General features: G+C 39.6%; 1 protein-coding gene across 1 annotated transcript in view; it reads left to right on the top strand.

The window, feature by feature from the left end:
* Positions 1-25,538, top strand: part of LOC126484898 (neural-cadherin-like) — a 324,021-nt gene that overhangs the window by 176,381 nt on the left and 122,102 nt on the right. The window contains exons 21-23 of the mRNA XM_050108497.1: positions 1,869-1,925; positions 2,029-2,066; positions 2,554-2,832. Coding sequence (XP_049964454.1) covers positions 1,869-1,925; positions 2,029-2,066; positions 2,554-2,832 — 374 coding nt within the window. The remainder of the gene's footprint in view (positions 1-1,868; positions 1,926-2,028; positions 2,067-2,553; positions 2,833-25,538) is intronic.

The following is a 25,538-nucleotide window of genomic DNA, read 5'->3' as shown; positions in this document are numbered from 1 at the left end:
TTGTTTCAACTTCCACTTATGATTCAAAACATTATGACCACCTGCTCAATAGCTTGCAGGTACATCTTTGGAAGGCAATACAGTGGTGGTTCTGTGTGGCATGGATTCGGCAAGTCTTTGGTAGCTTTCTGGTGTTATGTGCACCAGATATCTATGCAAGGGTCACACAGGTCCCATCAATTAGAGGCCAGTGGCTTTTAGGTGCAGAGCTGTTGCCTGATCACACCCCAAAAGGCTTCCATCAAGTTAATATCAGGCAAATTTGGTGGCCAAGTCATCACCATGAGTTCACTATCATGCTCCTCCCACCATAATAGCATGGTTCTGGCATTTTGACATTCATATTTATCCTGCTGGAAGATGCCATTACCACCGGAGAAGGTATCAAGCTTGAAGGGATGCAGGTAGTCCACAATAATGTTAATATAGTCCAGAACTGTCATGGTGCCCTTGATTACTATGGTAGTTCCGCTGGAACTGAGGTGAATACCTCCATATCATATTACTGATCCCACCAGCATGGATCCATGGCATGGTGCATATTTCGAGCAGCCATTTACTTTGATGACAGCATGTGCAAATATAACCATCAACTTTATGTAACAAGAAACATTTATTTAACAAGGTGATACATTTCCATTGTTTCACATCCGTTATTGATGATTCTATGCCCACTACAGTCAAACTGATGATGCATTTGAGTAAACATGCTGCTGTAGAACCCTAGTGTTCAGCAGTGCTCGGAAACACTTATGAAAGTACCATGATTGTACTCTTTCTTCAGATCTGCCTCAGGTCACTGACTATGTTTCCTTACAGATTGGGTAAACCTTCCGCCTCCACGTTCTGTGACAGGGCATGAATGACCAACAGCTTGTTGCCTATTTGTGGTTTCATTGTCCTTCAACCACTTTCCACAGATGCTGATGTCAGTAGCACACTAACAGCTGACCATCTGTGCCATTTCTGAAATGCTTATTCCCTGGCACCAGGTGATAACAGTTTACCATTTGTCAAAGTCAGTGCCAGTGGATTTCCAGACTTTCACTCCTTATCATCACTAGAATGATTCCCCATTTGCTTCTGCCAAGTCTATATATTTTCCTTAATGCATCACATGCCCACATTGTCACCAAGTGATGTCCAGATTCACAATGGGCAGTGATCACATTGTTTTGTTCATCAGTGTATGTCATTAGTGTTCTGCAGTATTCTTATAGTACTGCAGCAACCATCTTATCTTTATCCATATCATCTACTCATTTTATAATATTGTCTCCACATTTATTTTCTATAAACCCTTTTATGCATTTATTCCATCTTTCAGATTTTCCCTCTTTACTTATTACTGGCCTGACATGTAAGGTCATGGTGTTTAAAAACCATTTCTCTTTCCTCCAAAAGTTTCTTTAATTTTCCTACAGTCATGAGTGCTTCTATAGTTTTGCATTTCTGCTTTGCTATTTTACATTTTCTGTCAGTCTAATTTTTTATATGTCTGTGCTCTCTTCTGCCTACTTAATTTGTTACAGTTCTACAGTACCTTCTTTCATTGGTGTATTTTAATACCGCCTCTCATATCCAATGATTTATTCTGTGTTTTGACTAGTTATTCTTCTGCTGACACGACTATTTTACCTCAAATTTACCTATTTTAATTGTATTTCTTTCACTAGTTCACTGATATTCTCTTTGAAACACCCAACAACAAAATGTTTCTCATATATCAACAAATATAAGTGGATATTATCAGAATGCAGCATCCCTTAATCATTCAGACTTACAAGTGGACTTCAGTCACTTACTTTTTGTCATGGATAGCCTAATATAAATTCTTGTATGATACTGCATACAAGCCTTCATATTAGGCTATTCATCACATGAAATGAGTGATTGTAGTTCATTTGGAAGTCTGAATGGTGAAAGTATGTTGCATTATGATACTAATCACTTATATCTTCTAACATGAACAGTTTTTTTTTTTTTTTTTTTTTTTTTTTTTTTTTTTTTTTTTTTTTTTTTTTTAAGAGCTCACTTTACTGGTGTGGATGATCCTTGAATTTTCTGTATATTCTTTCCTTCAGCATTTGTTGAAAAATATACTTTTTATTTGAGTAATATGGATATACTTTGGTACCTGAACTAAGATTTAATCTTGAAATCAAAAGAGTCTGCCAAGTACAGAATCAATCAGTGGTAAGTAAGAGGAAATAGGCTTCTGTGCTGAGGCTAAGGGTAACACTATATTTATTTTGAGGATAGAGACTTAGGTATTAGAAATTCAACAAAGGGATTTGTACCAAATATTTACACTTGTAACTCATAACCAGCTCCCTAAGCAGTGTAAAATTTATGATGTGTCCAATTTTAACTCTTCCAGTCTTTCCAGAGGGCACATCTTTCCGAATGACTGAAGATACATTTAACTGAAGTGATACATACCATGTTTTTATGCACAAAAAGTTCACAGCCTCTTTTTCATGAGTATACCTAGGTTGTGAAATGTGTTTGTATTATGTACCTTGATTTCTGTTTCACCATTGAATATTACAGCTACTGGATCTGGGATCATCAGGTTTTTCATACAGTAATAGAGGCAACTGTCCTACACAGAGGCACCGAAGCCCATGCAGTATAGGACACACAGGGGCACGTTGTACTGGGTCAGTGCTACCCACAAGTTTTGCCCCAGGGAGCTACATAAAATATGTGCTCTCTTTTGAACCCAACAGTTTCTCCACTGATCTGCAGCTACGCTTCCGTACAAGAGAAATCAATGGGGAACTCTTCCGAGCCAGTGATAAGCATGGCCATGAATATGCTGTGCTTGAGGTAGGTTTTCATTGTGTGTTGTTCATTTGATGAGGACAATATATTTTGAGTTCATGGCTTGATGTGAATGCTTCAGCACAGCTGCTGCAAAATTTTATATTGGATGATCTTCACTATGTTGCAGTAGTGAATGGCATTTGTAGCATAATGTCATATTGATTTTAAACAATTATTAACTCTGTTATTCTTTCAGAACTTGCTTATCAGTTTCATGATGATTCTCAAGCTGCCCGCTACTGCTTCCCAAATAAGGGTCTTGAGTAAGACATTCTTCCATATAGATGAAAATTGATCTAAAAGCTCATATTAGTGAACTGATGTATGTAACATAGCTGAAAGAATTAATCAAAATTAAATCTTCAATTTTGCTTTATTTTTTACTAAATGCTACAGAGAACAAGGGAAAATAATAAGTGCAGATGATGTGAAAACAGAGGAAAGACCAGTCTGAATCTCCTGTAGTTAGATTTTAATTGATTACTAATAGAACTCAAAAATTTAAGACACAAAGAATATTACCTATATTCTTAAGACTTATCTACAAAGTCTATGTTTGATAACTGAAAGGGTTGTAGTATTTTTTCTACCATCTACAGCTTTTCCTTCATTATTTTTGTTACCTGCAGAGAAGTTACCTTTTGAGATGAAAGCATGAATTAACACCCAGATAGGGTATGGTAAAAGCACTCAGCATTTTGCTCCTTCCAGAATATAACTTCTTGTTTCATTATAAAATGTTTTACAACTGCACATGGTGTGACAGTAGTTAATGCTTATTTTTAAAAGAATTAGGGCTCAATCCTTGTCCAGTAATTTTGTTCTAAGTTTCCCATGGTTTCTATAAATCACTGCAGATAAATAATCAGATTCTTCATTGAATAAGGTAATTTCTCATTTCTTTCCCCCTTCTTACATCTGTGAACATACAAACACCATTAGTACTCTACATATACTGGCCTTGGCTGCAATAACTTTCCTTCATTTTTAGAAAATTTTCACAGAGCAGATTGCCTTAACCAGTTTGATAAAAGCAGATATTATTAACTTCATCTTACTCACTGTTTATACATGTACAGCTACATACACTATGGGAACAAAAGTATCTGGATGCTCCCAAAAACAAATGTTTTTTATATTAGGTGCATTGTGCTGCCACCTACCGCCAGGTACTCCATATCAGCGACCTTAGTAGTCAATAGACATCGTGAGAGAGCAGAATGTCGTACTCTGCAGAACTCACGGACTTCAAATGTGGTCAGGTGATTGGGTGTCACTTGTATCATACATCTGTATGCAAGTTTTCCACACTCCTAAACATCCCAAGGTCCACTATTTCCAATGTAATAGTGAAGTGGAAACGTGAGGGGACATGTACAGTACAGAGTACAGGACAACCTCGTCTATTGACTGCCAGAGACCGCCAACAGTTAAAGAAGGTCGAAATGTGTAGTAGGCAGACATCTATCCAGACCATCTCACAGGAATTCCAGACTGCTTCAAGATCCACTGCAAGTACTATGACAGTTAGGCAGGATGTGAGAAAACTTGGATTTCATGGTCAAGCGGCTGCTCATAAGCCACACATCACAATGGTAAATGCCAAACGATGCCTCGCTTGGTGTAAGGAGCATAAACATTGGATGATTGAACAGTGGAAAAAAGTTGTGTGGAGTGATGAATCACGGTACACAATATGGCAATCCAATGGCAGGGTGTGGTTATGGCAAATTCCAGGTGAACATCATCTGCCTGTGTGTGTAGTGCCAACAGTAAAATTCGGAGGCTATGGTGTTACAGTGTGATCATGTTTTTCATGGAGGGGACTTGCACCCCTTGTTGTTTTGTGTGGCACTATCACAGCACAGGTCTACATTGGTGTTTTAAACACTTTCTTGCTTTCCACCATTGAAGAGCAATTTGGGGATGGTGATTGCATCTTTCAACATGATTGAGCACCTGTTCATAATGCATGGCCTGTGGCACAGTGGTTGCATGACAGTAACATCCCTTTAATGGACTGGCCCACACCTTTTGGATGTTTTGGAACGCCGACTTCATGCCAGGCCTCACCAACCGACATCAATACCTCTCCTCAGTGTAGCACTCCGTGAAGAATGGGCTGCCATTTCCTAAGAAACCTTCCAGCACCTGATCGAAAATTGTAAGTCATTTTCAGCCAGGTGTCTGGATACTTTTGATCATATGGTGTACATTGCCAGCAAACACTGTGAAGTGCATGCCAGGTGACACTTAGCATTGTACCACATATTAGAGTTCCTTCCTATTCTGACTGTGTGTGCGAAGAATCACTGCATAAATGCATCTGCACTTGCTGCAGTTAACATTATCTTGTTTTTGTGATCATTTTGGGAGCAGTACATAGGGAGCTAAAGTACAGCTCCAGATTTATCACTTTGCACTGGCTCTGGAAACCCTGTGATTACTCTTTTATGGGATAATTGCTATCTATCTTCATGCGTCTGCCATTTCAGATTTTTCAGCATTTCCATACTGCTCTCCTTTCAGTGTAACAAACATGTGACTATTCTTGCTGCCCTTCATTGTATCTACTCTATATCCCCTTTCAGTCTTATTTGCTATGATCCCATAAACTTGAGCAATATTCTAAGATGGGGCATAACAGGGATTTGTAACCATTGCCCTTTGTAAACTGCCAATTAACGTTACTTTGCCATATAATTTACCTGTAACTGAGCTTAAGTGATAACATTATCATCTCAAATTGTTTTACTTGTGTATTTGTATGAGTTGACTGATTCCAGTTGTGACTCCTTGATACTGTAGTAATGGGATACTAATGTTCTACATTTTATGAAGTGTGCAGTTTTACATTTCTATGAATTCAGAGCAAAATACCAATCTCTGAAAAATTTTGAAATCTGATCAAGATCTTGCTGAATATTTGTGCAGCTTTTTTGAGACAGTACTTCGTTACATGTAACTCCATTATCTGCAAAAGTCTTAGATTAGCAGCAGTATTCTCTTGCCATGTCTTTAATACGGAATATGGACAGCAGGGGTCTCAATACACTTCCGTGTGGTGCAGTTGAAATTACTTCTACTTTTTGTCATTTTCTCTTCTTCCAGGATGACATGCTGTGCCCTCCCTACACAGAAATTCTCAGTCAGGTTACAAAATGTTATTTGATATCCTGTATTATTATACTCTCATTAGTAAATGTTAGTGTGATACCAAGGCAAACTCATTTTGGAAGCCAAGAAATACAGCATCTACCTAATTGCCTTCATCTATGTCTTTCAGAATGACATGAAAGAAAAATGCAAGTTGAGTTTTGGATGATAATGTTTCTGGAATACGTGCTGATTGTCATGGAGGAGGTCATTCTGTTTGAGATCCCATTTTATATTTGAGCTCTGGAAATGCTTTAGGATTCTAGTATAGATGGGTGTCAGTGAGACTGGAAAGTAGTTTTGTATTTTACTTCTACTACCCCCTTGCAGATGGTTGTAACCTGTGCTCTCTTCCAACCACTGGGCACAGTTTTTTGTTTGAACGTTTATGGTATATTACTGTTAAAATGGTAGCTAAGTTGGAGACAAAATTTGTATAGAAACTTATCTGTAATCCATCAAGCCCTAAAGTGATTTTATCTGTTTCTCAACAATAATGATACCATCACCTATATCATTCATGTTTACAGTGATGCGAAAATTAAATTGGGGCAATACTTGTGTACCATCCTTTGTAATGCAGCTATTGAAAAGGGAGTTGAGCATCTTTAATGTTGCTTTGCTGCCTTCAATTTCAGTGCCTGTCTCATCCATAAGTGTCTGCACACTAATTTTTGTAGTGCCAAGAGTCTTTACATCAGGCTAAAATTTATTTGGGTTCCACTATTTTACACTAATTAGTGCAGTAGTACTTCTTTCTTTAGAGTAATTTTCTACCAGAGATCCCCTCCAGTTAAAACTGTTTGACTATGTACGTGTCTGTTAAGTGCTTGATCAATTATTGTTTTAAATTTTAGCTAAAATTCCTTTACATGCTCCCACCTGTAAGTAAATGTTTTGCATTGATCATTCCTTTTTTTTGAGATGAGACACATTACCTCTTCACTAGTTCATTAATTAAAGAAATCTTTGTGCTTGTTTTGCTGTCCTTATTACTTCAGTAATTTCATATCATTTTCAATATGGACTTCCACAGATATGTCAGATCTATTACTTACAATTAGCTCTTTGTTGCTAGTAGTTTTCAGAGAAAGCATTCAGTAATATTTTGCTAAATGTCTTGTCAATACCACCACTTACAAACCTGTAATTATCCCAGTCAGTTGTTGAATGATGAAAGCCTCCTCCTGTTAAGACAGTATCAAATGAAAACATATGTATTATCAGATGTGTACTTTTATAAAACTGTTTCAGTATCTAGGAGACAGTTTAGTGGTAGATAGAAGGACATAACAATAAGCTCTTAACTGAAGTTTTTGACTTATATCAGTACAGCCAAAACCATATAAAATTGATAGAGTCAATTATTCTAAACCAAAAAATACTAATTACAGAAATTTTTAATTTTGCAGCTGACCATATTTTCAAAAAATGTGAACATAAATTACTGAAGTCTATCATAGCAATAAGTCTGATTTTTGGAAGTAGTTAGACAATGGATCTTAGCTACCGAAAACAGTTTTTGGATGTCTGTAGCATAGCACAAACCCAGGGAAGAATTTGAAAAAATAAAAAGTGAGATCAAAAAGAAAAATACTAGCAGACCATCTAAGAATCTGCTTTGCTAGTAGATTTGGATCGATTCACTTGTTGTGATCCTGTTTACACTTCATGCATTATTTTCATTCTGAAATATTTATGGTACATTGTGTACTTCGTTTATAGAAGATCTGAAACTTAACTAAACTGCCTGACAAACAAAGTGAAGCACCCAGAAGTGGAGGGAGAAATGAAACAAAACTACACAGACTGAGGTAGCATGTGATCTTATTTCAGAGATTACTAAAGTGAGTCAAATTTACATAGAACCTGGCATATGGACCCACTTATCAGAATGACGTTGCACCCACTCTGTCCTCAATGCATACACTGATTCAATTGGGAAGAGTGTTATAGATCTGTTGGATCCTCTCCTGAACTGGCCCGCAGCTGTTGTATATGGTCCTCACTATCCTGGATACTGGCATTTGGATGAACGTGATGTACTCTCTGTTTCTATACAGTTCTGTCAGAAACAGATCTGAGTTTGATAATGGCCATGGGAGTATGGGGGTTTATCTTTTATTAAATCATATCTCAGTGATTATACTGCTGGAACTTTGCAAACAATACATGAATGGGAGACTATCCACTCCACTGGTTGTAGTAGATGTTAAGGGTATAAGATGTTAAGGGTATAAGTGAGCAGTGAATCCCATGTTAGGTCTGCTGCCAAGACGAATAACTGTTAGTATTAATAGTTAATGTTAATATGTTTGTACACTATTCTAACAATACTGAAGATTTTACCCATACTGACATATATGTAATTATATGGTCAATCATTTAAAATTTACTTGCAGACATTAATTACAGAATTAGTTTAATGTTAACAGTGATTGTTGAACTAGACTGAACAATCACAAGACAGTCCTAATTGATTGGGCATGAAAGAGTCAGGATAGCCCAATAATCAGTATTTGGACCTGCCCCATGACTGGTGCTGCCTTCTGTTGTCAGTTATAAAAGTATTTTGATAGAAACATTAGCAAACATAATAGACACCATTGTGAATGACTGAGCCAGTATGATCACCTTGATATAATCTTGTGCATGTACTCAATAGGTTTCACAGTTTGCTGTAATTCTGTTATAAATACATCATGTTTGTTGAGCGAGCAAGAAGTTTTGGGAGCTCAAGAGGAAGAAATTGCTCACTAACTCACCTTTCACTTTTTCCTTGGGATGATAATTATTCCTTCTGTCATCATCATTTTAAAATTTTTAATCTGTCAAAGAACTAAAGGAAATATGAAAAATAAATCCTGAAGCTTGGCCCTTTTTTCATACGTATTACTCACGAAGATTATCAGTTGCATAATCACTAGTAACACTTTAAAACATGGCATAAATGGCCGGTTTTCTTGGCCCAATATTGTTCTAACTGGTCGGTCTCCAAAGCGTTAACAGATATTGAGTGCTGGATTGTGAATATTGTGCCACTTGATAAGTTGTAATTAAAATGTGTAATTGTTACTGCAAAGATTGCTTTTAGACTGGATCTCAGATAGGATTTATAGTGAAAGCACATTTTCCTCATTTTCATTTGAATTAATAAACGAGATAGCATTCCAGAATTTTAAAACTTGATTGTAGCACTGTAGTATTCTTCCCAAAAGTCACTGTCTGTTGTTCATATGTTGAGAGTTGCAGACAGTGGTGAATAAATTCAATGGTGACATTGAGACAGCTTTAGAACGAGTGAAGTATGCAAACTTCATCCTGATGAGCAAGGGAAGAGAGGTGAAAATTGCTATATCACTCCTTCATGGGCTGATCAACATAGCACTGTGCATGCAACCATTAGCACACTACAACTTGTGTGTTTAGCATGTCTGCCACAGTAATGTGTCATGGCAGGAACAATCATCTCTTGCAAAAATTTTAGCAGGGGTGGAAAGCCTGATGGTGACATATATATTTGCTGTCAGAGTTCCCTTGCTGATTACTGACCATGAACTGAAGTCTATCCAATGGTTTCTCATGCCCCAGCACCTGTAGCAACACCACTGTGTCTCTCCAAAACATTGGAAGAATGGTACATGGCCCACTGCCATGCTCACCGACAATGGTCATCCTGGATAGAGCAGAATCCTTATTCATCATTGAACACAAATCAATGTCTGTCATGAACAGTCTATGCTTCCCAGTCACTGCACCACTCCAAATGTGGCCATTTGTCTTGTGTTAATGACAGCCTACGCTTAGGAGAGTAATTCCCAAGTATGGGTGGTGCTAGTCTCTGACCTATGATGCGTACTGGCACAGAATGCTGCAGAGAGTCCATTACTTGTTCTCGAATGGCAGCTGCAGGTGTGGTTACATTGTGCTTGGTGCACAATATGGTGATCTTCCCATGTGGTGGTCGGATATGGTCCACTGGAACCATATGATGAGTGTACTTGCCCTCACATTCCCATGCAGTCCAACATCAGGCCACAGTAATATCCAAATCCTTTACACATCTAAAAATTGCGTGATGTAACCAATCAACCAAATAGAGATCCACAACACATATGTAATATCTTTCTACCCCTGTAAGGTGCTGATACTGCTTTCTCATACAAGTAAACAGCATATCTGTGTTTTTCATAGTGATCACTCAGCATCTGATGCTGGTCAGGCAGCTTTTATACCATACCAGGCCTGGTAATAACACTATACATCAACAGCACTAATGCACTCTGGTGGCTGTTCTACTAGCTTTAGAGAATTGCTCATGTAATCATTTACATACCCACCAATGATGTTTACATTTACTAAGTGGCATTGTCATCGGACCATGTTTTCTGAGTGCTCCAAATTTGTCTTAGGCAGTATACTTAACACTGTCCAACTGAGTTAAGAGTTGTGAAGCTATGGTACAACTATATCATGACAACAGTGTGGGGGATATGATGCATCAGTTGTCCAAATGTGTGATTTAGTAAACAAAACTTGTTTTAGGATGGTATGATCCCATTGTAAAGTTCTATAAAACAAGGAAAAGCAAATCATTACTTCATATTATTACACGTAGTAACATACATATAATGTAAATTTGTCTATATTTCCCATGTAGTATTACTTACCTTAAAATTATTATGCCTTTAGGTACAGTCAAAAGTAATAAATAAGCAGCAAACAAGCTATGTCAGCCGGACTAGATTGTCCATTATGTATATTATTCATAATACCAGTGGCATTTAACACACTCACAGAGCTCTGTAAAGTCGACCTCCCATCATCTACCAAAGATTATTATTATTATTATTATTTTAAATTACAATCATTTTATATGCAAACCATGAGTGACCTGGCAGACGTCAATACGGTAATCAAATTCTTGTCATACCCATCCCAGCATGACATTGTCAACTGTGGCAGTCGCTTCCCGTATTCTCTCCCGGAGCTCTGATACATCATTTGGTAGAGGCAGTACATACACCAGATCTTTATTGTTTCCTCACAGAAAAAATTCACGCAGAGTGAGATCTGGTGATTGGGGAGGCCATTTCACGAAACAGCTGTCCCCGTCTGTTGCACGGCACCTGCACTCGCCATGTTTATGACTAGCGCTATCGGCAAATTACCAAACTACGCTGTGGCGGTATACATAACTTTCAGGGTTTCTCTTCAAAATGACATGTGTATGATATCTGTACAGTGTTTTTTAGTTCTTGTGCAGTAAATAATTGAAAGTGTTCTCGGACTTTATGTACACCCTGTATTAAGAATTACAAAGTAGAAACACTAAAACTTAATTATTACTAAGGAGGACCCTGGTTCGATTCCCATTGCTGCCAGTATTTTTCTTGGCAGTAGGACTGGTTCAAGGTAGACCTAGTCTCACAAGGTCACTTGAGGAGCTACTTGACTTGAGTAGTAGTGGCTCCAGGTAACGAAAACCACCAGTGGCTGGGAGCGTGATGTGTAGACTCCAAGCCACTCCATACTGTGATGCCATTAACAGAGGAAGACACATTGATGGGTCAGTACCATTGGGGTCTTTGGGGCCTGTGGGATGGACTGGAGTTTCTAGTTTTAGATTAGATTGGTGGTTGCTTTACAAAGGAACATCGCTAAAGTAAGCCCAAAAAGGGAAATATCATGCAAAGCTTGAATATACAGTTAAGCCTGATTTATACTTTACTCTGTTTTGAGCAATTCTTATTTATATGTAAAGTTTTGTCAGCCCAGAAAAATAAAAATTAAAAAGGATTAATTAAACCTTATATATACATAATGCATTTTTATGTAATTTGTATTATACATGAGGGCGGAAATCAAACTCCGGCTCAGCCAGCATCTGAATCAGCCCCAGCAGCTAATGGGGAAGTTGAAATAAAAACTCCCAAAGAAGAATCTAGCTCAGAAAAGGAAAAACAAGCCACCACTGAAGAAAGTAAAACTGGTGATGAGAAGGAAGCTGAAGCAGCCAAGGTTAACGGCGAAGGTGACGCCGACAGGGACGTCGATAATGAGGATAAAGAGCCTATGAAAGTTTCGGGCACTTACAAAATTAAAGTGAGTGGTCTACCAAGATTTTGTCCGTTAGGGGAATTCAAGAAGTTAGTAATCTGGTGAAATAAATTGAGTTTTGCATAATTGTACTCTGCACCGTTGCTTGAAAAGAATCCCTATGATATTTTCCTTAACTTTGTTGACGTATACAAAGCAAGAGCTAGTGGTGCCATGGAGACAAGGGAGAAAAAGACAACTAAGCAAAGCTGAAACAAAGACACTTCTGGCACTGTTATTTTAAGTATGGGAATTTCTTTCATGCTAACAAGCAAGAAGTTAAAAGTTACTGGTTGCTGTTTGTTGTTGAACAGTGGTTCTGTCTTTCAGTCACTTTCAATTGGGCAAGGAGAACAGAAAAAGGAAAAGTAACACACTAAATCAGGAAGAAAAACTCATACGTGGGGGGAACCCAAAAGAAACTGGACGCCGAGGGCACTGCAGCTCGTAGACGTAGTGCAGGGTTCTCATGCTAGATGGTGTTAGTAGAGACCTTCATGAAACAGCTTTGTAGACAGTGTCAGTGTAGAGCTGAACGTGCAAGTGTGAGATTGTGTTTCTCTGTCTGCTGGCAGGTTACCTCTGTGAAGTCATTATGGCAACTTTAAAAGAACAAAGAGTGTGTGTGAAATTTTGTTTTCTGCTTAAAAAACTGCAACGGAGACACACCAAATGCTTCAGGAAGCTTTCCAGGAGGACGCTATGAGCGCACTTAGGTTTTCGAGTGGTTTGGGCGCTTTAAACATGGTGATGTGTGTTGAAGACCAAGCTCATTCTGGACACCCTTCAACATCGCGAAATGAGGAGTACATTGAAAAGGTCTGCCAAAAGATCAACGAGGATCATTGCCAAACAATTGACCAAATTTCAGCGGAGACAGGAATCGGTTGGAGCTTGTGCCAGCAGATTTTGAGTGAGGATTTGCACATGAGACGTGTTGCTGCTAAATTTGTTCCACGCCTTCTCACACAGGAGCAAAAAACTATCCGCATAAATGTGTGTCAGGACTTGAAAACAGAGATTGCACATGATCCAAGCTTCTTGAACAAAGTCATTACAGGGGATGAGAGTTGGTGTTACGGATATGACCGAGAAACCAAGCAAGCACCAAGCCAGTGGAGGACTCCCAACTCTCCCAGACCAAAAAAAGCAAGGCAAGTGAGGTCAAATGTGAAGACGATGATCATTGTCTTTTTTTATGTTCATGGAATTGTGCATCGGAAATTCGTACCCCCTGGCCAGACTGTTAACCAGCACTTTTACTGAATGTTTTAAGGTGTCACTTTTACTTGGATGTTTTAAGGTGTCTGCGAGAGGATGTGAGGAGGAAACGCCTGGAACTTTGGCGATCAGGTTTCTGCATCATGACAAAGCTCCAGCACACACAGCCTTATGAGTGACCCACTATTTGGCATCTCAGATGTGGTCTGTCATTCCCCACGCTCTGTATTTGCCGGACCTAGCCCCATGTGAATTTTTCCTATTTCCACAAATGAAAAAACTCTAAAAGGGGAGCGTTATGATGATGTGGAGGCGGTAAAAACAGCTTCGCAAAGGGCACTGGACAATATCAAACTTGAAGAGTTCCAAACATGCTTCCAACAGTGGGAAAAGAGACTTGACAAATGCATCGCATGTAATGGAGAGTATTTTGAAGGTGACTGAAGTAATTATGTAAAAAGGTTCATCAATAAATTTTTTATGACAACAATCTGGTTTCTTTTGGGTCCCCCCCTCGTATGAGAGGAGGATCCTAATCCACAGAAAAACAAAATCTCAAATTGCTTCATTCTTATGCAGTCATCAGCAAAAGAAATAGTATTTTGAATGGGTTTTTAAAATTGGGTGCAAAATCAACAAAATACAGCTGTCAGCAAGAAGGGAGATACGTAGATTTGGAAAAGGCGCTTTTTATATGGTTACAGTGAACTTGGGGTGTAGCTCTACTTATCTACATCTACATCTACATGACTACTCTGCAATTCACATTTAAGTGCTTGGTAGAGGGTTCATCGAACCACAATCATACTATCTCTCTACCATTCCACTCCCGAACAGCGCGTGGGAAAAACAAACACCTAAACCTTTCTGTTCAACCTCTGATTTCTCTTATTTTATTTTGATGATCATTCCTACCTATGTAGGTAAGGCTCAACAAAATATTTTCGCATTCGGAAGAGAAAGTTGGTGACTGAAATTTCGTAAATAGATCTTGCCGCGACGAAAAACGTCTTTGCTGTAATGACTTCCATCCCAATTCGCGTATCATATCTGCCACACTCTCTCCCCTACTACGTGATAATACAAAACGAGTTGCCCTTTTTTGCACCCTTTCGATGTCCTCCGTCAATCCCACCTGGTAAGGATCCCACACTGCGCAGCAATATTCTAACAGAGGACAAACGAGTGTAGTGTAAGATGTCTCTTTAGTGGACTTGTTGCATCTTCTAAGTGTCTTGCCAATGAAATGCAACCTTTGGCTCGCCTTCCCCACAATATTATCTATGTGGTCTTTCCAACTGAAGTTGTTCGTAATTTTAACACCCAGGTACTTAGTTGAATTGACAGCCTTGAGAATTGTACTATTTATCGAGTAATCGAATTCCAACGGATTTCTTTTGGGACTCATGTGGATCACCTTACACTTTTCGTTATTTAGCGTCAACTACCACCTGCCACACCATACAGCAATCTTTTCTAAATCGCTTTGCAACTGATACTGGTGACAACCTGAAAGCAAAGGCGACAGATTTAGCTAGAAGTTTGAACATCACTACTGATTTCAAGGCTTCATCTAGATGATTACGAGAATTTAAAGATTATTGTAGAATCACAGGGAGTACAATTTCTGACGAATGAAAACCTGCGGTGTATGTCATGATGCAACACTGAATTGATCAGGTTCTGCCAGTTATCTTAAGGGATTACCAACCTCAAAACATCTGCAGCCATGATGAGACTGGTCTATTTTATAGTCTTCTTCAAAGTAAAACATCATCTGAAAAGGGTGTCTCATGCTGTGGAGGGAACAAAAGTAAAATCTGCATTACAGTTCCTTGTGCCACGAATGCAGATAGATCTGACAAACTTCCCCCACTTGTGATAGGAAAATAGAAGAATCTGAGATGTTTCAAAGGTGTTAAGACAAATCTGAGACAATACAAATCCAATAAAAATTCTTGGGTGATTATGATTTAAATTGAACAATGATTAAAAAAAACAGGACATTAGAGAAAAGGAGAGGGAGAGAATCCTTCTCCTTATGGACTGATGTCAGCACATCCACCCCAAGTAGTTTTGGAAAATGTTCACATGGAATTTTTCCTTCCAGACTGTACCAGTGTTCTATATCCATTTGATTTGGGCATTATTGCAGTTTTCAAAGTGCATTATACAGGGTGGCATCGTTAAAAGTAGCCCGCCTCTCCTTTGAATGCAAATGCAATGCTACTACTTCTGAAATAGAGTAAACAACTACAACTGTGGACAGTTTCATGCAATAATCCCTTGTTAATATTCTTCTGTCAGCATTTCCATTTATTTCATCAGTGAAGTTAGACGTTTCTCTTTGCAGCCTGTAAAATGACTTTCTCGATGGAAGAAAGAAACAAAATTATGGAAGCATATATGAAATCAGTTTTGATTGAGGAAACTCTTGAAATTTTTGGGGTCAGGTATCCAGATAGAGGACTACCAGCAAAGAGAGCAATTAAGAGTCTGTATAAAAACTGGCGCACCTACAGATATGTGCAAAATGTAAAATGACAAAGAATTCCTTCAGTTCGCACACCAGAAGTTTTTGCAGACATTTCGCAGCTCAAAGAAGTCTACATGTAAATTGACTCAACAGGCACATGTAAGTATGATGAGTTGCCAGCAGATATTGAAAAATCTTCATTTGAAGCCATATTGTGTGATGATTGTGCAGCAATTACAGAAGGATGACAATCAGAAACTCGAAAATTGCTGCACCTGGCTTTTGAATAATATCAGTGATGGTTTGCTCAATCCTTTCCATTACATCTTAAGTGATGAAGCTTGGTTTCATATTCCTACTTATGTGAAGTCACAGAACATGAGATACCGGGCAATGGAGAACACTAACACTGTGTGTCAGCAACCACTCCATGATGAAAAATTTGCATCTGGTGTAGTGGAACAGGAATGCACATCATTGGACTGATATTTTTGACACTACCCTGTACCACACTGTAGGGAAAACTGGTTCAACGTTTGTTAGCACTAGCTAATGCAGGAATTGAAAGTCTCTCCATTAATTTACTACAAGCCATGGAATTTATTTTGGCTGCCTTGCAACTGGAGTCATCCTCCAGAATCAACAACTGTTTCTTTAAAGCTGGTGCCTTACTGGGAGAAACTGCTGCTGCTGATGAGGTAGTGGATTTAGTGAAGTCATGTCTTGTAATGTAAATGTAAATGTCATGTGACTGGGGCCTTCTGTCGAGCAGACCGTTCACCCAGCCAGGAATTGAACCCGGGCCCTCAGGATTGACATACTGTCGCGCTGACCACTCAGCTACCAGGGGAGGACATGTTTGGTAATGAGCAAGCTCTTCTGGAGGGTAAGGATTTTAACAGTTTGTATATTTTGATGATAATTTGGCCATGTGTGCAGAACTACAATATGAGATTATTGCTGATGTGTGCCAACAATGCGATGATGATCAAGAAGGTAGATCAGTTTCAAGTGACAGTGATTGAGACAGAGATGATGGCTTGAATCTTGAAAAACCTAAACAGACTGAAGTGTTAGGTGCAATCGGTGTGTGCAGGCATTACACCAGTGCAAAAACATGTTGTGAAAAAGGTCTGAATTCATTACTAAGTTTGCAAAATAAGGTGTATATACTTAATGCATGAAAAGTGAAACAAGCCAAATTATCTTATTTCTTTAAAGCAGAATCAAGTTCAAAATAATTTATTTTCTCCTTAATACTGTAACTTTGTTTGTACAGTGAAAAGTGCCAAATTACAATACAGTATCTAATTTTGCTGTCTCTCTCTCTCTCTCTCTCTCTCTCTCTCTCTCTCTCTCTCTCTCTCTCTCTGTGAGAAGGATCATGAGAGGAAGGGGGTCGCGAAAAATATGATGTGTATTACTGTGCCTGTAGTTGACTTCTAGTTATTAATTACAAGTAATTATTTTCTTTTTCACTTGATATACATATAAATCAGGACAACTGTATTATATTTAGAAGAAAAACATTATATGATGTTGAATTTAGAGGAAATTGAAATATTTTGCAATTTGAGAGATGAAGCAAAAAGACAGAGGTGACCATTGGGCATTTCAGGACTCACCTTTAGGAATGGTGTTGAGAAAAACAGGCTCCAACCTAATCTCCTTAGCAGTAATTGATTTATGATGTTTCCAGTTTGTAATGTTTAACATAAGTAGTTAGAACATTATAGAATGTGGATCTTACGCTACTAATGAGGATTCATTTGGTTGCCAAGGGTTACATATGTGAGATGATGCATCTGTGAATATTATGTTCAGTCGCATTTCATTGGCTGCAAATACTGAAATGTAGGTGTAAGATTATTTTTAGGTTTTGACATGATATACAGGCATTCAAAGGTTTTTGTGTAGATAGTTGTGTGTTTGTTGCCCCTCACGCAAATGTAATAATATAGTACAATCTTTGGTAGATGATAGGCAATTGACTTTAGTTAGTTAACATAGCTCTGTGACTGTGTTAAGCACCACAACTAATTACAAATGCTACAGCTTGATAAGCATAATGGAAAGTATTATATGACTGAGAGTGCATGTTTGCAGCTTGCTTATTATGTATGACTATGTCAAATGGTATAATAATTTTCTGGTATTGAGTTACAGATAGGCTGTCAGGGAAAGTCCTTCTTTAGAAGCAGAAAATTTACACACATAAACACATGAGGCCTGACTGTGACAGCATCTGATGTGAGCAGCAGTCTAGCTGGGGTGTGTAGTGAGGGTAATGAAGATGCATTGGGGGTGGGGGGTGGGGGGAGTGATATCAAGGTAGGGATGTGGTAGGATGCTAGTGCTGTCTTTGAGAATGTGCAGGGATGTGGTGGAGACAAGATAGGACTGCTAGGTGCTGCATTGGTGGGGTGGGTGGGAAGGGGGGGGGGGGGTAGAAGTAGAGAAGGAGAAAGGACAATGTTGATGTTTTGACAGGATAGAAGGTGTTTGTAGTGCTAGAGTGGTAGCAGGGAACAGGATAGGCAGATGAAGGACACAGACTCTGGGAAGTACAGGCTAGGGGAATTACAGGAAGGATGTAGTACGAGGGTGCGTCAAATGAAAACCTTAAATTTTTTTAAATATTATTTATTGTGCAGAAATGATACAAAGCTGTATCACTTTTCAACATTACCCCCCCCCCCCCCTCCTGCCCCATGCTCAGTGCAAGTCCTTCAGCTCTTACAAAGTGCATAAATTCCTTTAGAAAAAAATTCTTTTGGTAGTCTGCGCAACCACTCATGCACCACGTGGCATACCTCTTGATCAGAACGGAACTTCTTACCTCCCATTGCATCTTTGAGTGTGCAAACATATGGAAATCACTTGGGGCAAGGTCTGGTGAGTATGGCGGATGAGGAAGACACTCAAAATGCTTGTCTGTGATTTTTGCAACTGTTGTATGGGCAATGTGGGTCCTTGCATTGTCACGTTGCAAAAGCACACCTGCTGACAGCAATCCATGTCGCTTTTTTATTTGATTGCAGGCTCCAGATGATTTTTTAGGAGATCTGTGTATGATGCACTGGTGACAGTGGTCCCTCTAGGCATGTAAAGCCCCAAAATGATGCCTTTTTCATCCCAAAAGAGAGTCAGCATAACGTTCCCTGCTGATGGTTCTGTTCGAAACTTCTTTGGTTTTGGTGATGAGGAATGGTGCCATTCCTTGCTTGCTCTCTTCTTTTCCAGTTGGTGGAAGTGAACCCAGGTTTTGTCCCTAGTAACGCTTCATGCAAGAAAGCCATCACCTTCTCGTTCAAAGTGCCGAAGAAGTTTGTCACAACCATCAACACCTTGTTCTCTCATTTCAGGAGTCAGCTGCCATGGCACCCAACCTACAGACACTTTGTGAAACTGTAGCACATCATGCACAAAGTGGTGTGCTGACCCATGACTAATCTGTAAACATGCTGCAATGTCATTCAGCGTCACTCGTCGGTTTTCCTTCACTATGGCTTCAACTGCTGCAATGTTCTGTGGAGTCACAAGTCGTTGTGCCTGACCTGGACGAGGAGCATCTTCAACTGACATCACACCATTTGCAAACTTCCTACTCCATTCGTAGACTTGCTGCTGTGACAAACATGCATCACCATACTGAACCTTCATTTATTGATGAATTTCAATAGGTTTTACACCTTCATTATGCAAAAATCGAATAACAGATTGCTGTTCTTCCCTGGTGCAAGCCACAATTGGGGCAGCCATATTTATACTGATACTGCGACGGTATGTGTACATCTGCACTATGCTGCCACCTACAGGCCATTCTGCTTGCTGTTTGTTGCACACTTACCAACTTACAGGATAATGGCATGAAATTTTGATTTGTTGTTACAAATTTAAGGTTTCCATTTGACCCAACCTCGTATGTGCCATAGGGAAAGTTCTCACCTGCACAATGTAGAAAATCTGGTATTGGTGGGAAGAACCTATATGACAGAGACTGTGAAGCCATCATTAAAGTGAAGTACAAAACCCATGGTGTAGGTCCCAAGTTTGAACCCTGCCACTGCTCAAATTTTGAATAAAAATCATCAGCAGTGACTGTCAAAGCCTTTGACGTAAGAAGTCACCCTCATTCTGCCAGTGGCCTTGTCAAAGAGGGTGGAGGAGAGGACTGAGGTTCAGGGGACTTTCGTGATCTAGGGGTGGGAAACTACCCCTAAAATATGGAAGAATCAGAAATGAAAAGTGGAAGAATCAACAACGATCAATGGCATGAGGATGCAGAAGACAATGGAAACCAATGCATTAATGACACATAACATGTATCCTGTAATTGAAAAAGTGTCATGATGATCTCTCCATTGGCAAAAGATAATGGACTAGTCTCCCATTCAGATCTCTGGGAAGAGACTGAAAATGACCTCTCCATTAGCAAAAAATCGTGGAGTAGTCCCCCATTCAGATCTCCAGGAGGGGACTGCAAATTTGGAGGTGGCCATGAGAAAAAGAGTGAATAAATAATGAAAGGATAATGTTATACGAGTTGGGTTATGGAATGTCAAAAGTTTGAACATGGTAGTCAACTTAGTAAGTCTGAAAAGGGAAGTGCTAAGGCTCAATCTAGATACAGTGAGCATCAGTGAAGTGAAATGGAAATAAGACAAGGATTTCTGGTCAGACGAGTGTAGGGTAATATCAACACCAGCAGAAAATTGTGTAACAGGAGTAGGATTCATTATGAATAGGAAGATAGGATAGGAAGTGAGTTACTGAGAGCAGTTAAGTGATAGGGTTTTTCTTAACAGAATCAACAGCAAACCAGCATTGACAACAATAAATCAAGTATACATGCCAGTGTCACAAGCAGAAGATGAAGAGATAGAAAAAGTAGATGAGGATACTGTACTGGTAATTCAATACATAAAGGGAGATAAATTTCTAATGGCCATGGAGGATTGGAATCTGTGTGTAGGGGAAGGAGTAGAAGAAAGGGTTAAGGGAGAATGTGAGGTTGATAGTAGGAATGAGAGAGGAGAAAGACTAACTGAGATCTGCAATAAATTTCAGATGGTAATAGTGAATACTTCGTTCAAGAATCACAAGGGGAGCAGATATACTAGGAAAAACCTGAAAGATAAAGGAAGATTTCCGTTAGATTACATCATGGTCAGGCAGATGTTCAGAAATCAGATATTGTATCGTAAGGCATACTCAGGAGCAGATATAGACTCAGATCACAATTTAGTAATGATGCAGTGCAGGATGAACTTTAATAGCCAGTACTGAATAGCTCTGTAGGAAGTTCAGTTGAAGAGGAGTGGAAATCTCAAAAAAGGGCAGTCACAGATGTTTGAGAGAAAAATGTAGGTACAAGAAAGATAACTGTAAAGAAACTGCGGGTAACAGAAGAAATACTTCGATTTCTTGACAAAAGAAGAAAGTATAAAAATGTTCAGGGAAATTCAAGATACAGAAAGACAAGTCACTTAGGAATGAAAGAAGTAGGAACCACAGGGAAGCTAAGGCAAAATGGCTACATGAAAAATATGAAGAAATCGAAAAAGAAATGATTGTTGGAAGGAATGTCTGAGCATATAGAACAATTAAAACAAACTTCAGTGAAATTAAAGTAAGGGTAGTAATATCAATGGAGCAGTGGGAATTCCAGTACTTATCAGAACCAAAATACACTCCTGGAAATGGAAAAAAGAACACCTTGACACCGGTGTGTCAGACCGACCATACTTGCTCCAGACACTGCGAGAGGGCTGTACAAGCAATGATCACACGCACGGCACAGCGGACACACCAGGAACCGCGGTGTTGGCCGTCGAATGGCGCTAGCTGCGCAGCATTTGTGCACCGCCGCCATCAGTGTCAGCCAGTTTGCCGTGGCATACGGAGCTCCATCGCAGTCTTTAACACTGGTAGCATGCCGCGACAGCGTGGACGTGAACCGTATGTGCAGTTGACGGACTTTGAGCGAGGGCGTATAGTGGGCATGCGGGAGGCCGGGTGGACGTACCGCCGAATTGCTCAAAACGTGGGGCGTGAGGTCTGCACAGTACATCGATGTTGTCGCCAGTGGTCGGCGGAAGGTGCACGTGCCCGTCGACCTGGGACCGGACCGCAGCGACGCACGGATGCACGCCAAGACCGTAGGATCCTATGCAGTGCCGTAGGGGACCGCACCGCCACTTCCCAGCAAATTAGGGACACTGTTGCTCCTGGGGTATCGGCGAGGACCATTCGCAACCGTCTCCATGAAGCTGGGCTACGGTCCCGCACACCGTTAGGCCGTCTTCCGCTCACGCCCCAACATCGTGCAGCCCGCCTCCAGTGGTGTCGCGACAGGCGTGAATGGAGGGACGAATGGAGACGTGTCGTCTTCAGCGATGAGAGTCGCTTCTGCCTTGGTGCCAATGATGGTCGTATGCGTGTTTGGCGCCGTGCAGGTGAGCGCCACAATCAGGACTGCATACGACTGAGGCACACAGGGCCAACACCTGGCATCATGGTGTGGAGAGCGATCTCCTACACTGGCCGTACACCACTGGTGATCGTCGAGGGGACACTGAATAGTGCACGGTACATCCAAACCGTCATCGAACCCATCGTTCTACCATTCCTAGACCGGCAAGGGAACTTGCTGTTCCAACAGGACAATGCACGTCCGCATGTATCCCGTGCCACCCAACGTGCTCTAGAAGGTGTAAGTCAACTACCCTGGCCAGCAAGATCTCCGGATCTGTCCACCATTGAGCATGTTTGGGACTGGATGAAGCGTCGTCTCACGCGGTCTGCACGTCCAGCACGAACGCTGGTCCAACTGAGGCGCCAGGTGGAAATGGCATGGCAAGCCGTTCCACAGGACTACATCCAGTATCTCTACGATCGTCTCCATGGGAGAATAGCAGCCTGCATTGCTGCGAAAGGTGGATATACACTGTACTAGTGCCGACATTGTGCATACCCTGTTGCCTGTGTCTATGTGCCTGTGGTTCTGTCAGTGTGATCATGTGATGTATCTGACCCCAGGAATGTGTCAATAAAGTTTCCCCATCCTGGGACAATGAATTCACGGTGTTCTTATTTCAATTTCCAGGAGTGTACATTAATATAGGGGTTCCGCAAGGTAGCATATTGGGACCAATACTATTCCTGATGTATATCAATGGCTTTCCCAATAGTGTTACTCAGAGAGTATCGCGGTGTAGCTTGCTCGCCAGGTTTCGAGAGGGTGCGTTTCTGGATGAGGTATCGAATATATTGCTCCCCGCTACTTATACCTCCCGAGGAGATCATAAATGTAAAATTAGAGAGATTAGAGCGCGCACGGAGGCTTTCAGATAGTAGTTCTTCCCACGGACCATACGCGACTGGAACAGTAAAGAGAGGTAATGACAGTGGCACGTAAAGTGCCCTCCGCCACACACTGTTGGGTGGCTTGCAGAGCATAAATGTAGATGTAGATGTAGATGGTGAAAAATTTCTCTTCACTGGCAACAGCAACATTATAACCACTGCAAAAAAAAGAGAACTCCTTGCAGAGCAAGCAAATGAAATCCTCAAGGAAGTTTACGATTGGTCAATAAGCAATAAAGTCACATTGAATGTAAAGAAAACTAATGCCATGAACTTCAGTTTGAAGAGGGAAAATGACAATGTTAAAATAAATGCAGATGTCACCTCTATAGACTGTGTAACAAATGCAAAATTTCTAGGAGTAAATATTGATTGTCAGTTGAAGTGGTGTTAACACACAGAGGTAATTGCAAACAGAATGTCATCAGCATTTTCTGTCCGTAGAATCCTATCATCAGTGTGTAACATGCAGTGTCTTTTAGTTACATACTATTCATATGTGCTCTCAGTTCTTAGTTATGGCATTCATTTTTGGGGAACAAATGCACAAAATATGAAAACAATTTTCAAACTCCAGGAAAGAGCCATAAGAATAATAACCAAAAATAGTAATTGAACTCATTTTAAAGATCTGTTCAAAACACTGGGGATTATAACTGCTCTGTGTGAAAACATTTACCAATCAGTTGTACACATCAGAAATAACATTAGTAATTACTGCACAAACAGTGCTGTGCATGACTGTGGAACATGAGCTAGACTGAACTTACATTTACTAAGAAAAAATAAACATAAAACTCAAAACAGCATTTTCTACCAAGGAATAAAACTGTACAATAAATTACGAAAAGAGATTAAAGAAATTGCAAAAATACACTTATTTAAAAAAGCAACTAAAAAGTGCCTGTTATGCAATACATTTTATACATTGAAGGATTACTTACATAAAATGGAGTAGGGGTTTGGTAAAAAAAATGTTATACAAATAAACAATAATAATGATTATAAAACATCCAACTTTCCACATAACACTTTCACACTAAGTTTTAGTCCTTCTTTTTTCCTTTTATAGAAGAACTTAACCCCAAGCTATGCATAGCACAAAACTAACACCTCTTCCTCTTTCTGAGCTCAACATCTCACTCATTATAGAAGGATGCTGACTTACTTTTTCAGGATAGCAAATGGGAAGCTGCGGTACCGAAAATGGCTGAGAGATCACCAATGTGTGTGTGTGTGTGTGTGTGTGTGTGTGTGTGTGTGTGTGTAGTGAGTGAAGTGTTATGAAACAATGTGTGTAAAGTGTATTGAGTGACTGATAGTGAGATATTAGTGAACAGTGTGGCGTTACATTATTTAATATGTTATTCACAAAAGAACTATTGTATACCAGGAGTAAATCTCTAACTAGAAGTCTGTAAATGTATGCATACATGAATTAGCTTATTTTAAACTGGTCTAAACTTGTAAATACTTTGAAATACTATATATCTTTGTAAAAAGAGATATACAGAAGAATGAAGTTACTACTACTACTAAGAAATGCAGAGGAGAGCACAGACAGGTGGAAGGAGTGCATTGGCGGCCTCTTTGACGGGGAGGACTTTAAGCTGACAGTTTGATAGAAGAAAAAACAGGAGTTGATAGGGAAGAGGTAGGAGATCCAATATTACCATCAGAATTTAGGAAAGCTCTGGAAGACTTAAAGTCACATAAGGCAGAAGGAATGGATAACATTCTATCATAATTTCTAAAACCATTGGGGGGAAATTGCAACAAAGCAATTGTTCACATTTGTGTAAAGAACATATGAGACTGGTGATAAACCATCAGACTTCCAGATAAATATCATGCACACAGTTCACAAGATTGCAAAAGCCAACAAGAGCAACAATTATCACACAATCAGCTGAACAGCTCATGCATGCAAGTTGCTGACAAGAATAATGTACAGAAGAATGGAAAAGAAAATTGAGGATATTTTAGATCACAATCAGTTTCTCTACAGGAAAAGTAAAGGTGCCAGAGAGGTTGTTCTGACATTGCAGATAGTAATGGAAGGAAGACTGAAGAAAAATCAAGTACATTCATAGGATTTTTCGACCTGTAAAAAATGTTTGACAATGTAACATCGTGCAAGAAGTACAAAATCCCGAGAAAAATAGATAGGGGTAAGCTGTAGGGAAAGACATGTACTATACAATATGTTAAAGAATAAAGAGGGAACAATAAGAGTGTAAGACCAAGTATGAACTGAACTGATTAAAAAGGGTGAAAAACAGGTACGTAGTCTTTTGTCACTACTGTTCAATCTATATGTCAAAGAAGTAATGATGGAAATAAAAGAAAGGTTCAAAAGTGGGATTACAATTCAATTTGTGAGGATGTC

The sequence above is a fragment of the Schistocerca serialis genome, chromosome 6, assembly GCF_023864345.2.
Source record: "Schistocerca serialis cubense isolate TAMUIC-IGC-003099 chromosome 6, iqSchSeri2.2, whole genome shotgun sequence".
NCBI lineage: Eukaryota > Metazoa > Arthropoda > Insecta > Orthoptera > Acrididae > Schistocerca > Schistocerca serialis.
This window is presented reverse-complemented; position numbering and strand designations above follow the sequence as displayed.